At 43.0% G+C, this 15459-nt stretch overlaps 1 protein-coding gene across 2 annotated transcripts in view; it reads left to right on the plus strand.

Annotated features, from left to right (window-relative positions):
- The first annotated feature begins 5558 nt into the window (after nt 1-5558).
- The window catches only part of srcin1a (SRC kinase signaling inhibitor 1a), a 107263-nt gene continuing 97362 nt past the window's right edge, over nt 5559-15459 (plus strand). The window contains exon 1 of one of the 2 annotated variants that reach the window (XM_058653061.1): nt 5559-6028. In XM_058653061.1, the coding sequence (XP_058509044.1) occupies nt 6007-6028 (22 nt within the window). In that variant the 5' untranslated portion in view covers nt 5559-6006. The remainder of the gene's footprint in view (nt 6029-15459) is intronic. The other variant, XM_058653062.1, reaches the window with a different exon arrangement.

The raw sequence follows: 15459 nt of genomic DNA on the forward strand, positions 1-15459 counted from the left end.
CATTAAATCATTTTAAATTAAAAAGCAGACTGAAATGGTCTGCTGTCAACTCTTTACTTTAAATGACAGTTTAAAGCATCTGCAACCTTTACCTTTGCCCTTCTCCATCCAAATGCATGTAATCTGGACCCATCAAATGAAGATAACATCATGTATAATGTTTTCTATATCGATATACTATATGTAACTAACTATATGTAAGGACTATAGTTTGGCGCATTTATGAAATTTAAGAGCTACAAAAACAAAACTGTTGACATCTGTTAGGAGAAAATTAATAAAATAAAAAGTAACCCACTTTGAAATAAATCATTTTTTGGGGGATTTTATGTAGTTGAAGAAGATAAAAGGGTTTAAAGGAATTGTCATGACACAAACCTGCTAACATCACCAGCTTTTATCCATCATATTTAGACAAAACTGCAAGTTGTTGGCTAATAACGCTCTGTCATGTTCTATGTCTGATTGTCATGTTGCCCTTTCTGCTAGGGAAGAGGTACATGACTTTTCTATCCCTTATCTTATGAGCTGTAGTTTCCTTCTGAACATATTTCATGATGTTCTGTTGTCATTATTTCATTTGTTCAGCCGTGTTCCGTTGGATCCATGCACTTTTGTGCCATGTCTCATGTTCTGTGGTCATGTTGCCCTCTCTGCTGTGATACTCCACACGTGCCTGACTGATGTTTTTGGTGGTCCGGCCCTGGCTTCTTTTGGTCAATAAAACCCAGAGTATGTGACCCCACTGGGTGTAGATGTAAGTGTTGTCTGGAAAATAAAAAAAAAATGATGTGCCACAAATTAGTGTCATATGAGCTGACGGATCTGAGATCATCCCCAAAAGCTCTCAGCTACATTACCATCTCGGTACATAGTGCCCGTAAGGGAATGGTCACACAGCCGTCGCCGTTTGGCCCACACATAGTAGATGGTGCATAATAGCTGGTGACACATTCTGTGTTTAATCCGTTTTTTGGCAGACATTTGTTATTGTTCTTTGGGAGTTGGCGTGCTGAAACGGTGGCTCATCTGCTCCAGTAAACATTCTTCTCAATTCTTTCCACTAGAAATAAGGTCATAAGTGAATTAGCAGCTGCAGAATCGCTGCATTAGGTTTAAAGTGGTTGGATGACAAATGTTGGTCATATAACAGGGACAGTCTCATTGCGGTGCATTTAGGTCCCCTCTCTTCGTAACTCAGTGGATTCTGCTGCTGACTCTTCTGCTCTCCTCTGAGCACTATCATTGTGTAAGTGTTCTGAAGGTGACATATGTAACTGTGCTTATATACAGGCTGGGGAGGGAGGGAGGGAGGGGGGGAAGGTTAAGAGATGATTGATGGGCGATGACAGCTACCTCACAGGTACAGTAGGAACATCTCGGCTCCTGCCTGGTCAGGTCGTCCTGGCGCCCTGCATTCGCGTCACACTGTCATTGACAATCCTCCTGCCCCCCCCAACGCCCCCTCCTGCCCCCACAGAACAACCTCAGCTGGCTAGTTTCCACTGAAGCGAGGACAGATCTGTTGTGCCACTGAATGTGCCAAAGGATTTCTGGGTCGACGAGTTTGTGCTGCCGAGGTGGAGAGAAGGCAGGAGGAAAAACCGGACTGACCGGCTTCCTTTTAGCCCTGAAGAGTTGACCAGTAATTTGTTTTAAGACCATGGAATTTTGTAAAATACCTAAACACAGATGCCTCGTCGTGCAACGTCTGTCTCAACGCCAACGTTAAAACAGCAGCTGTAATTTTATTAGCAAACAAAGTGTGCTCGTGAACTGTACAAAGCCCCTTACTCAGCAAGTTACACCTCTGCAGTGTTCACCCTCCGTCTCGAGGAAAATATACAAACCCTGAGGCAACAACATGCCATTAGGCATTTCCGCTCTGCTTTTCCACCACTGTTTTCCCAAACAATCAGTGTCAGCGCTGTATGAAAAAAGGTTGTGCAGTAAACTCACAAATCATTGAAATGATCTCACTGACACAATTCCAGCATCCTTGGACTGAAGATGTATTAGTCTTGTAGGTTTACTTGCTTTGTGCAAGTGTATAATAAAGCCATGCAGCGGTGGTATAAAAACAAAAGTCAGAATGTCTTGTTGATGCCAGAGGTCACAGGAAAATGACCTCTGGCAATGATTTGAAACGATAGAAACCAAGGTAGTATTCAGACCAATGATGAAAGCACAACAAACCTTGAAATAAATGGGCTACAGCAGCAGCAGAACAACACACTGGGAGTTGCTTTTTTTTGTCCAGTGAGTGTATTTACACTAACATTACTATCCTCAATTACATAGGCTTTTACCAAACCACATTTAACTGTTATTAACATTCGTATACCAATACTACATCAAATATGGTAATGAGCTATTTCATAGATTTGTGCAGGGCAGTACCACCAGAAATCCTGAGGGGGCAGTGTAGTGAATAGTGCAGCCACAGGTTAAGAGGAAGACATGTCAACAGTGGCTTCGGCTACTGTACATTTGTCTCTTTCTAAACAGGACAAAATGAAGTTATCGCCACCATCGACTGTGCATTTGTTGTTATTGTTGTTGTTGTTGTTGTTGTTGTCAGACAGCTGCCCTCTAGTGGACGTGTTGCTTAACCCAGAGCTAATCATGTGGGTCCTATAGTGACGGCTACATAATTTGGAACAACTCATACATAGAGATTCAGAATCTGTTTTGTAGGTACTAACATAATACTGGACTAAAGGTGTTTGCTTTGATGGTTTAGCGGCATAAGAAACAGAACAACGGTGGATCAGTGGTAGAGTTAGTCGTCTTCTAACAGGAAGGTTGTGGGCTCCGGTAGTCTACATGCCAATGTGTCCTTGGGCAAGACACATTGCTCCTGACGCCTGTGCCGGCAGCATGTGAACGGGTATGAAGAGGTGTGCACACAGTATGTAAAGTAGTAGTAGCAGTATGTAAAGCAGCGTTGAGTGCTCATCAAGACTAGAAAAGCAGTGCATAAATACAGACCATTTACATCAGGGGTTTCAAATTCAAATGACCTTGGGGCCAATGAGCGTCTTCTCTGGTCAGGAGGGGGCCAGTCAAGTAAAAAAAAAAACAATGTTCTGTCAGGGTGGGCAATATAAGCTTGAAGATATTCATATTCAAACAAAATTTCATTAAAAAAGTGTTTGTTTTGACCTGGAACGATATGTATATGTATATTAAGGATGCAAATTGAATCTATATATGACAAGAAACAAACAGAAACAACTGTTGTTATTAAGTGGCGGGCCACATGAAATTGATTGGCGGGCCACAAGTGGCCCTCGGGCCGCAAGTTTGACACAGCCAAATGTGACAAAACAAATAACAAATATGATAAATCAGATTCGTCAGGATCCATCGAGATAAGAGCAAATAAAATGAAATAAACAAACTGCACAATAATAAGCTAAAAGAGGCCGTACATTAAATAGGAGTAGTATACAGTACATATATGAATATATGCATACTGTACATGTGCAGCAGCTGCAGTACAGAGCAGACATGCAGGGGGTGTGAGTGTCCATGAGGAGATGTGTGCTGCAGCAGGGCCTGAGGCTCGTTTTGATCGTGTAACTGTGTTTTTGTGCAGAGGTTCCCAAATATGATTTAATGACCCCGGATTCATTCATGGCACACGTTCTGACCTTATCGCGAGGTGTCTTGTAAATTCCCCTCACAGTAACTTCGAAATGGAGTAAACGGAGGAATCACTTTGTGCTCTTGTGGGGGTTTGTCAGCTTGTTTTTGTCTCTTACAGGTGGACAGACCCACGCACTCCCTGACTTCAAAGATGGACGTGATGGACAGGAACAGTGTGAGTATTCTGACCATGCATTATTCATCCTTCTCATCATGAAGAGGTCCCTTCATCCCCCTTTTTCCTCTTCATCTCTTGACATTTTACTGTCCCCCCCTTCCCCCTTCCCCCCATACCCCCCCCCCCTCTATTTAATTCATCAGCACACATTAGCTCCTGCAGCAAAGAGATAGCTTTACTCTGTTTGACAGCAACAAGCTAAATCTCTGTCATTTCACTGGCCCTTCTATTAAACCTTCATTTTTGCCCCATCTGTTTGCGGTTTCCAGCCACTTGTGGCTCGTTGGTTTGTCCACTTATCACGCTCAGTATTATACATGATTGATTTCAATATAGAGTTTATTGTAAGTGTGATTGGACGGCATCGTTGAGCAGATGACATAATGTTGGCCTCGCTTCTTTACTGGTGATTTTTGGTAGTTGCCAGGATTTAAAGCGATGGACGACGCTTGTCCCTGTGGACGACGCTTGTCACTTAACAAAAAGCCTCATTTAAGATAATCTAAACCACTCACTTCCTGCACCAAAGTACATCAGTGATTTTACATCAAGACACCTCGCTCTAGCCGTTGTATTTTTCACACACAAACATCATAGCAACACATCCACAACCTGAACAGTAATATGTTTACAACTGACTAATGGTGCATTCCAGTTGTAGTCGGAAGTAGGAATTTATGAGTTGAGGGGGCTTATCCTATGTCGGGATTTGGGAGGTCGCTCCACACAGTGTTCCAGTTGAAAAAGTAAAAAATAAAATGTTCTCCGCTATCTCACTTACTAATCCCCCCAGAGGACTGTGTACCCTGACTCCCATTTAAGGTGCATTCCATTCACATCGGAATTCGGAATTGGGACTGACAGTAGCTGTGAGTTGACCACGGAAACACTGACGCAAACATACGTATAACAGTTGATAACAATGCTCATCGTGTCCACTTTTTAAACAGTATGTGTACGACAGTGTATTTACTCTTGACGTGAGTGGCAGCCATCTTAGAGTTTTATGGTAAAACACTCGTGTCGGACGTTCGCCTATTGCACAAGTCGTGACACGACAACGCGATGGCCACTCAGCGTTGAGATTCTCCAAATGACGCCACGTACTTGCCAGCGGCCAAACTCCGCTTAACAAATTTCACCGAAACTCTCCACGTTGTGTCCGCCTCCGTGCGGTGTTGTGAAGCCACACAAGGCGACGGTTGCTTCTCTGCAGACGTGTGTCCACAGCAGAGTGCAACAATGCTTTGGTTGATGGTAAAAAAAAGAAATGCCCGTTACTTTGTTTAAAATACGGCAACTTGTGATCCTGCGGCGTGATGCAACAAATTGCGTGCGGTGAGAATACAGCATTAAAATCCTATGTTAGGGTTTCCAACGTTTAGAGTTGGATTTGAGAAACCTTTCCAATTGAAGGAACGTTGTTGTTGTTGTCAGACAACTTCAACCAAAAACATTTCTCCCCTCCTGCTCTCTCTGGTGCTGACCCCCCCACACTCAAAGGTCCGTGACCCTGGACTCTCCTTTATTACTCTATCATGAATTGGGTCCAAGGCCTGTGGCAATGCAGCATGCCTCCTGTGTCTTTAAGAGAGAGAGCGCGATAGAGAGAGAATGATTTGTGCTGGTGAGGAAATAAGGCATGGAGGGAGCCAGTGGGAGCGCGTGGGTGAGGGAGTGTGAATTTATCATGGGCAAAAATGTGTGCTTCCCTCTTTGCTGTGCGCTGAGCATCCCTGCACCGGCATGCACAGTCTCCCAAAGCTGATACAGCTGAAGCGTACACCAAGCTCCCCCCCCACCACCACCACCACACTCTCTCTCTCTCTCTTACACACACACACGCACACGTGCTCGCAGCCACACACGCGCAGTGCTGTCAGGAGCGCCGCTGCTGGACCAGCCATCTCGCGAAAGGAGGTTCCAGCGCAGGGAAGAGAAAAGCCAGAGTGGGAGCAAGACAAAGAGAAGGAGGACGGTTAGAAGGAGAGGAGCGAATCGGAGCGCGCGGACCGGCACGAGGAAGGAAGAGACACAGCGCTTTGTGAAGAACAGCAGCAAGAAGCGAAGGGGACAGGAGGAGGGAGGAGGAGGACAAGGAGAGGAAGAAAAAAAAAAGAGAGGAGGGGGAAACAGGAAACGCGATCACTTTCAGCTGCAGCGGTCCGTGTCGCAGCATGGGCAATGCACCATCTCAAGGCATGTCAACCTTATCTTCATGCATACTTGTGTAGCGGGTTTTGTTTTTTCCCCCCTGTCCTCCTGTCACACTCTGTGGAAAGCAGAGGATGTGGGGGGTGGGGCTGAGGGCTCGCGGGGAGCAGCATCACTTGGAGGAGAGTGATGCTGAGAGGCAGCATCGCTCAGTGGGATGCAGGCTGGGTGTGAGAGACGCTGGGAGATGTTTTGGAGGGCTGGGGTTGTGGAGCGCGAGTGCCATCAATGGAGCAGGTGGTGCTGGTGGGTGTGGCCTTGTGTGTGTGTGTGTGTGAGTGAGTGAGAGGGTGGAGAGAGAGAGAGAGAGGGGGGGGGGACCATGGAGTGGGATTTTTGTCATGTGTGTAATTGAGCGCACAGTGCTGATTGTGTGTTGCAGTTGCACCTGTCAACCACATGGGTGACCTCTGGGAAGTGAAGAGCTCCAAGCTCTGTGTGTGTGTGTGTGTGTGTGTATTAACCATACCAAGTGAGGACATTTTGGCTGGTCCTCACATCTTTTAAGGGCTTTTTTTGGGTGGTTAAGACCTGGTTTTAGGGTCAGGGTTAAGGGTTAGGCACTTAGGTCAGGATAAGGGGCTTCTATGAGGGTCCTCACTATGAATGAAGTGTAAACCCGTGTGTGTGTGTGTGTGTGTGTGTGTGTGTGTGTGTGTGTGCGCGCACGCATTTGCTATCTCTTCAGGGCCTTTTTTTGGGCATAAACACTGACCTTGCCAGGACCAGTCGTCTTCATGGAGACCAAAACCTTGTCCCAATGAGGCAGAACCTCTTTTGTCCAAGGCTGTGGTTAAGTTCAGAGCTAAGATTTGACAGTGTAGTTAGGTTCATGTCAGGGGTTAGGCATTAACTGGTAAATGGAAAGTTAAGGGTAAGGCTAACCCAGATTAATGGAAGTAAGAATGATAATCCTTAAAAGAATAGCTGCGTGTGTGTGAGATGATCAGATAGAGATGAAGCAGTGAGGAAAGAGCCAGCTGTGTATAAAATAATGATTTGAGTGAATGGGGGATGGTACTGTGTAAATGGATGATTGGATGGGTCAATTCCTTCCTAAGATGCTCTGTGTTCCCTGCAGGCATTTCCCTCTCTCTTTTATCAATCCCTTTATCTTTCTTTTCATCTTCCTCCTGTCCTCCCTGTCACCCTCTTTCCAGCCTGAAAATGCAATACATATACAAATGAACTGAAGGTTTCTGCTTCCTGGTGAGAAGCAGGTGTGGTTTATGTTTGAGTTTGAGAGGACAGTATTTAATTCTGCATGCAGTATTCTGAGATTCAAGGAGAGAGAGTGCAAAATTGAAAAATGCAGATCATAAGGAAGGAGTAGAAGAGGGCACGGTGGTTAAAGTAACAAGGAATAAGCTGGGGAAATATATTCTTCATGCAGGTTCAAACACTTGTGGGATTTAAATGTTTCTTTGACAGTTAATAGAAGGAAAGTGGTTGGTCTCACGATGCAGAGGAATAAAGGGGAGAAAAACGATATACAAGAGAAACCGGCTCAGGGAATTCATCCACCTTGTTCTCCCTCCTTTTTTCCCTCTTCCTCCTCCTTCCTCACCTTCAGCTCTCGTGTCACCCAGGGACAGACTGCTAGATATAGTGGGGGAGAAGGGGAGGAAGTGAGACATGAGACATGAGTGAGAGGACGTGAAAGACAGGCGCAAGAATGAAGGGAAGTTTGAAACAGCCGAGGACAAAAAAAGGGTTGGCTCATAGATGGACAGGTAAGAGATGCCGACGTCTCACAGAGGTGAACAAGAAAAAAAATGGTCTTAACGAGGGCTTTACTTGTAATGATTGTGAGGGCTGAGCAGCGGAATAGTAAACAGCTCTGTAAACTATGGAAAACTGATGAGAGGAGGGTTTTTCACCACTGTGTTTTTAGTGGGTGACCTTTAGGATTTTTTTATATCTGTGAAAGTTGATGTTTGAATATGTGGCAGATGCTTTTGTTGGTATTTGAAAACATGTAGGGAATCAGTGTGAGGCTCATGTAAAGGTGAGATAAAGCCCTGACACCAGTGAGAGGTCTGAGTGTGTACTGGATAGTTTTCTTGCTTTGTCGGTGTAAAATGCTGTCTGTTTAAGATGGTTTGTTATGGATTGAACCATATGAGAACGATCAATACGCTTCTTCCCTATAGAAGCAGAGCTTAATTTAATCATTTGCCTGAACAAAACATTTCCAGAAGTCTGCACGGGAAATATCGTGACACAATTTTCTTCCTCATCAGTGTAACAACGGTTCAATATTTATCGATATAATGTTAATGCAGTTATGTGCAAACAATTTGACATACAGCACATAATTGCTCGTAAATGTTTTGGCCCAGATTTATGAAAGGTTTGTTGTCTTTTGTCCCTCAGGAAATGTAAAACCACAAGTAACGTTGTTTTTTTTTGTTTTTTTACTGAAGATCAGTATTTAATCTTTAATTATCAGACATTTTATTGCAATATTTATTGATATTGACAAGGGCTGAAACAATGACTCGATGCTTAGTCGATTACTGAATGAATTGTCAACTATTTTGAGGGTTTTTTCATTACTAAAACACGTTTTCTGATTTTTCAGCTTCTTAAATGTGAATATTTTCTGGTTTCTTTGCTCCATATAACAAAGACATCATTATAACAGAATCATTTTGGTTTGTTGACAAAACAAGACATTTATCAACATTTTCATATTTAATTGGTTAACCGGGACAATAATCAACATCAATCGATAATGAACATCATTGTTAGTTGCAGCTGATTTGACTTTTTAGTGATATTTGTAGCTGAGCCTTAACCCGGAATTATTCAGGACTTATCTTTGCTAAGCTGGCCAGTAAAGAAGTATGGCATAACATTTTGGTATAAGCGATCACAGCAAATAGATGCATATATATATATATATAAGCCCATTACAGAGTTGTACGAGTCCACAGTGTGAGGCTAAACCGCGAAGAATAGATTACACGGTGTTGAGCATTAAAGCCCAGAATTAGGCTGCTGAAGAGTGTATGCTTTTCATGACGTTGTGTGGAGACGCGATTGATCCAGGTAGTTTCTTTGCCTCCATGTTGTGTGTCGTATGCTCGGCTGAGGTTTACGTCAACTCACATGTCTGTCATATCTGCTGATCCCCTCTTGTGAGGCAAAGCCGGGACCGTGTTGAGGAGGTCCCCGCTGTGACGGAGATGCTGCTGTGCTGCATGTTGGAGTGACACTACGCCGTGTGAAATGGGGAAAAAATATTAGACATGGCAACGCCGCATGTGGCGATGTGGTGAATAATAACACGGTATGAAACCAAATCCGGTCGGTCTGAGGCGGAAAGTGTGAGGATCTGGGTCACAGAGGCACAACCCAGGTACAGGAAATATTACAGCGATATTTTTACGAGGCGATAGTAAATCACTTTTGAGATGCCGGGTATCGATCAGTCGTGTGGCGGAATGAGTAGAAACCAATTTTTGTCCCTGATTCAATACCAATATCACAACCTGTTGTACCTGCAAATACAATATCAGTCCGATTTAGTCCTTTACCTTTTTAACAGGTCCTTGAAATCCTTAAATGTGTGTGAATTTGGCCCTTGAAAGCTTTTGAAAATCACCCTGGGTCATTGAAATTGCTTGAACTTTGTGCAAGAGAAGTCAAGTTGATATTTAGGTAAATGTCCCCCCTGTTTGTTACCACGCCTCCTACACGCAGAACATACCAAGTCAAGTCGTAATTACTCTCTGTGTTGTGGACACTGTCCACTGTCTCTCTCCATGCAAGCCAATGAGTAACGTTGAGCAAGAGAGAGCAAATGACAACGCGATCCCTGGGAAATAAAAAATACCAACATCTCTGAATCACAAAGACCGACTTGCCCCAAGATCTCAAGGACAAACGCTTGTCCAGATGCAGAGCGTGCCGCAAATCGATAAAAGTGGACGCCATGGGTGAAGTGGCTCTTACAAGTTGCCCTCCCGTCTTAAAGCTGTGTCAGCACATTCGGTCTCTAAAATTTGAGGGAACAGGTCCCGGAGCCTAGTACAATCGCAGCTGACGTAGGGCGAAAGACGGGCAGTACGTAACCCTACCCAGAGAAAAACATGTCCGCACAGAAGAGCTGAACTGGGATGTGAAGGGTAATCTCGCTGCGAGGCAATAGCCCCGTGCAACCCCAGTGAAACTGCATGTACATACTATAAGAGTTTAGATGTGGGAGGATGAGTATATGTGACCTTCACCGCTAATATTATGATTCAGACCCCCTGCAAAGTGCTGATGACCAAACCAGTGAGAGCTTCAGATAAACACAAGGCTTTTTAATAGTAGAATACCTTTTTTTGTTTGTTTGTCAGAGCAGCTGAGCTCCTCTGGTCTGTTTACCAGCTCTTTTCATTTCAGGAGACAACAATGAAAAACAACGGACAGGTGGACTGTGCTGTGTCACGTCATTATGCCTGCTGGATATTTATCTAAAATGCAAGAAAACTTCAAATGATCCACATTAGATGTGTGCCTTTGTTTATTTTATTCATCCACGGATCATTTCACAAGCATTATGATTTTTTTTTTTTTTTATTCCAAATGTTTATTACCAAATCAACAGTTGCTCGGAGCTTTTAAGCATCTGTTATTGGCAGCGGAGCGCAGTGAGGCGCGTGTGTGTGTGTGTGTCTCTGTGTTCACGGAGTCATTGTTTTGTACTTAATGCACCTGCTTATTCCCCCGCTCTGTGCCACACAAAGCCCCACCGATGCTGCGCCGCGATTGGCTGATGGTGATGCAATGTTTTGTGGCGGAGGAGCTGCATGTTCTGAGGGCATTTCCAACGTAATTGACCCTGCTGGGAATGGTGTTGCCAGAGTTGTACTGATGTTAAAGTTAATCAGCCAAACACAATATTAACACGACATACAGACTTACAGTCACTCCACATATTCCGGGGCACAACCTTTCATGCGTACATGGGGCTTCGCACATAATGACTGTGTGATGGGGGGAATGCCAGACTTCTGTGTCCAACCCAGCAAGCTGTGTCTTATATTAGTTTTGTTTCATGCAGCGTCCTTGTCATGGCAGTTTGTAAACGTGCCAGGGCTCGGGCTCACATACTGTACTGTACGGACAACCACATGCATGTGTGCAAATGATGTGCTCCTGCATTAGCATACAAAGGGACATTTGTATACAAGCAGCATTTGGATATCGATCAACGCGTGCGTCAATGTTGTATAACGATTCTGTAAAAGGAGCCGAGACTGTCTTTGCGTCTCCTTCAGGAGTCTCTGCATTTTCTCAGGTTTCATGTTCTTGGCAAGGTTTCCTTGATTCCAGCAGAGGTTTGCAAGTGAACAATCTTTGTGAATGGCTCTGCTTTTTTTTCTTTTTTTTTTCTCCCCTCCAGAGGCTTGCAATCTATATGATGAGTCTCTTGCAGCAGCCACAGTGATACAGTAAGCTCTCAAGGTCATCAAAGATTCAAGAGTATAAATATTACATGCATTTATCAAAAAGGTCCTCGCTGCCATGCTACATTTGTGTTGCGTGCATGGCGGCAGGGACTTGATATGAACCGTCAATGCAGTCGCGAGATGGAGAAACTAGTCTTGTAAATTTTGATACAAATGTGACCTTTGCAGAGAAAAATCGGATTCATTTGATTTTGTTGTCAGGAAGTAGGGGTGGGTCAAAATATCGATTTGGTGATATGTCGTCGTCGTTCCTCCTCATGTGCAATATGATAATTGATATGCCAGGGCAGATATCGATATTTTAATTAATAAATGAAGGCGCTCTAAAGTAAAACAGTCACTAGCGGTTTCACTCGCCGGGCGTCGCTACTTCATGTCTCCTCACGGCGGTGCTGCTCAAATGAATGAGGGAAACTTGGGTGGAAGTTACTTGGCTGCAGAAGAGGGAGTTCACGGTGTTCTCTTTGTTGTGAATAAATGGAGAAACTTAAACTTAACTTTCCACAGACGCTTTGTCTTCAGTTACACAGATATCGTAATGTATCGCTTTATGATTGTCTTGCAATATATTGATTATCACAGAATTGTTGCATCGTGATATTATTGGTATCGTGGACCATGTATTGAATATCGCATCGTAACGTAACGTATAGTATTTTAACGCGTTGTGTTGTGGTGTATCGTATTGTATCATTGTATGGTATGATTTCGTATCGTTTCGTATGATTCGTAATATTTACTTTTTAATAAAAAATGAAATATTTTATTAACATTCATATGGTCGTGACAGAGTTCAGTGATGTGAAGGATACAGAGAATACTAGTTTAAGATCATTGCAAGTGCCTTACCCTATGTTTTGTGTACATAAATCAAATGAGATTGTTAGTTGGAAATCAAAAAAACGCAAAAAAAAAAGACAATAAAATGAACCCACAGCAGCCGCGTACACCATGAAACCTGATGAATGTGCTGTGTGGGTCCTTCAGGCAACTATTTACTTCATAATTTTCGCCTCTCACAAAGCTCTTGTTGGTCCACAGTGATGTTGGCAAAGTCCTGCTGCCCTAATGTGCTGCTTGAAAGCTCCGGCTCGTGGGCCATAAAAACAACTTGTTGTGCGTTAAAGTGTTCTGTAGCGAGACACAACAAAATGGACTCTAAATCAAAAGTATAGCTCTTTGTGCTGACGGAGAGACCAAGTGGCCCGGAGCTGCTTTTGTGCTGGGGTAAAAAAAAAAAGGTCCATATTCGCAAGTGGTCTTGAAATGTAACGACAATAATGAGAATAACTCATCTTGGCATGACGGTTCACTTCTGTTTGGAGGCTGTTTGGCACTTGTTCCCCACCAACAATCAAAGAGGCTGTTGACTTCCAAGACAGCATGTGTTTGCTGGTTTACTGTCAGCTTTACAGTGCAGATTCATTTGGGAAAATGGAGGTTTGTTATTCAAATTCATCAAATCTGTGGTCATTGTTTTTCTAGTTGGATCATGAAGGAAAATATTAAAAACAGTTTAGGTACTAATAGATGTGCGCTGCTGATGAGTAGATAGTGGTACATAACAAGTATTTTTTGTTTTGGCTTTCCCGTCTCACATATTTGATTTTGCAGAGGTTTTTTTTTTAATGCTGGACACTCTCCCTGACGCAACCCTCCCATTTATCAGGGCTTGGGTTTGGCACTCGGAGTGATGCAGCGTTCCCCCCCTCCCTGTGAATTTAGAGCAGGCATCTGAAACTCAAATGGTCTGGGGGCCACTGAGCATCAAGTGAAATCCTTTTAAGCAACTGTGTGGTGGGGGTGGGAGATATGACCTTAAAATGATATAACGATAAGCTATACTGATATAATAATATAATGATATTACTTAATGTTATCTGTATAGCACCTTTCATTCAAGGATTGCAGCTCAAAGTGCTTCATTTCAATGAAAGGAAAATAAAATATTTAAAAAGCAAATGAAAAGGAAAAAAATGGAATGAAAAGGAAAAGTCAAAAAGTAAAAACCCCTGTTTTATCTTTGAAATAAAACAAAATATGAAAATAATACAGTACAATACAACACAGGGTGGAATAAAATAGGAAAGGGCTCGAGTCAAGAGGTTAAAGCCCTGTTTTAACTTTGAAATCTGCATCTGCATCTAAAAATGCAAATAAAACACAACACTCAATGAGGATCAATGAGGATCAATGGGGTTTGTTGGTCTGTCTTACCACCTTATGTTTACCAGACCAGATTGAGACATTTATTTATGAACCCGTGATCATTTTAAGATTGACTTTCATGTGCTTCATTTGCTTCCTTGACGGGAAAGAGATTCCAACTGAAACGTCTGAGCAGCAAATATGACTTAACAGTTAGTTTAGCGTTAAAATATCCAGTAAACAAACATTTACTTTTAATACCAGTTCATTTAGCATTAAAAAACAGAGGTAGTTATCCCAGCCCCGTCTCCCGAGAGCATCTCTTAGGCTCACTAATTGCCATCTAATATCATGTTTGTTAAAATTGCTGTTAGATTGTTTTCTTTTTTCCTTCTCTGTGCTAAGATAACCAGCAAGTGGCTTCACGTAGTTACACCAGACAGGAACGTGACATCAGGCTTCCCATTTAACACATGAAGAGTGGATGCAGTCGATGTGGACCTCTAACTTTAAGAGTCAATCTGAGCAAACTTTTACATGATATCATGTCAACTTTATATTATATAGCACATTTAACAACCTTAGTTGGACAAAGTGCTGCACAGGTGCAACAAATACAGAGCAAAGACAACATGTCGAGGTATATAATATAATATAGTAAGAAATAGAGAAGGCAAGTTGTTTAGCTCAGCCTGAGTTGAATGCCAAGGAGAAGAGGTGTGTTTTCAGGAGGGACTGAAAAGGCTTGATCACCTCTGGTTGTACACCTTGTTCTTAGAACATCCAAGAGCAACTGATTTGAAGATCTCTCTCTCGGAGGAATAAATGTTAAAGTGAATGTTGACAGTCCTTGAAAATGTAACCAGAAAACACTCAGGTTTAAGGAGGTTGTTGTTGTCGTCGTGTCCGAATGTTTTGCCACAAACTTTCAGCACTGAAGAAGCCTCCAGAGCGAGAGGTGAAAAGAAAAGTCCAGTTGTTCCAGTGACCTTTAAGAGCAGCTTAGGTCTTAATGGGTTAAGAAAGGGAATAAAGGTGAATGGAGATAATGTAGGGTCTGCATTAGTGTGTCACAGAGACCTTTCAGGCCTTTCTTGTCACCCAGTGATGGTCTCTTCTGGTTGCATAAACAAAAGGGTGCTGACCACACTTGCACTAGGATTCTCTGCATCTACAATATCTGCATTATCCTGTTCTTGTGAAACAAAAAAGTCCGTACGAGTTTCACCTTGTGTTTTAGTTGTACCCAAAATAGCAGCAGTGCCTGCACCTCTTGTTTGTAACGTTCAGCAGAAATGGGGCACATGGTGTCACATTAAAATATCCCCGCTTCCCTCCCTGCACGGGACAGCAGGAGTCTAAACATAGGAGATGCAGATCATGTTGCAGCGCTCTAATCCCCACAGAGGTTGTGTTTTGTTCCGTGGACATGTTTTTGCTGTTATCATGAAACATTAAATGCCGCAGGTGCGAGTGAACGCTTGTAAGAGCCTGGAACAAGTTGAACTGCGTCACTCGCACGCTTTGCCAGAGTGGGATGGAGTGCCTTTCATGCAAGGAACATTTCAAATACTTGATATATTTTAAATGCTGGGCTTGAGACTCAATTCTGGCAACCGAGTTACTTCACAAACGGTGCTGGACTTAAGCAGTTGAGATGCTTGAAAGAATGAGATAGTTACTCATTAAATGAAAGTGGGAGGGAAATGGAAAAAAAAGAAGCTTTCTTCTTATTCAAACAGTTTTCTCATTCCTTCATCTCTCTGCACTTTCTGGTTTTATTCCTCGGTATCAGGAACAAAG

This window comes from Solea solea, chromosome 16, assembly GCF_958295425.1.
Source record: "Solea solea chromosome 16, fSolSol10.1, whole genome shotgun sequence".
Classification (NCBI taxonomy): Eukaryota; Metazoa; Chordata; class Actinopteri; order Pleuronectiformes; family Soleidae; genus Solea; species Solea solea.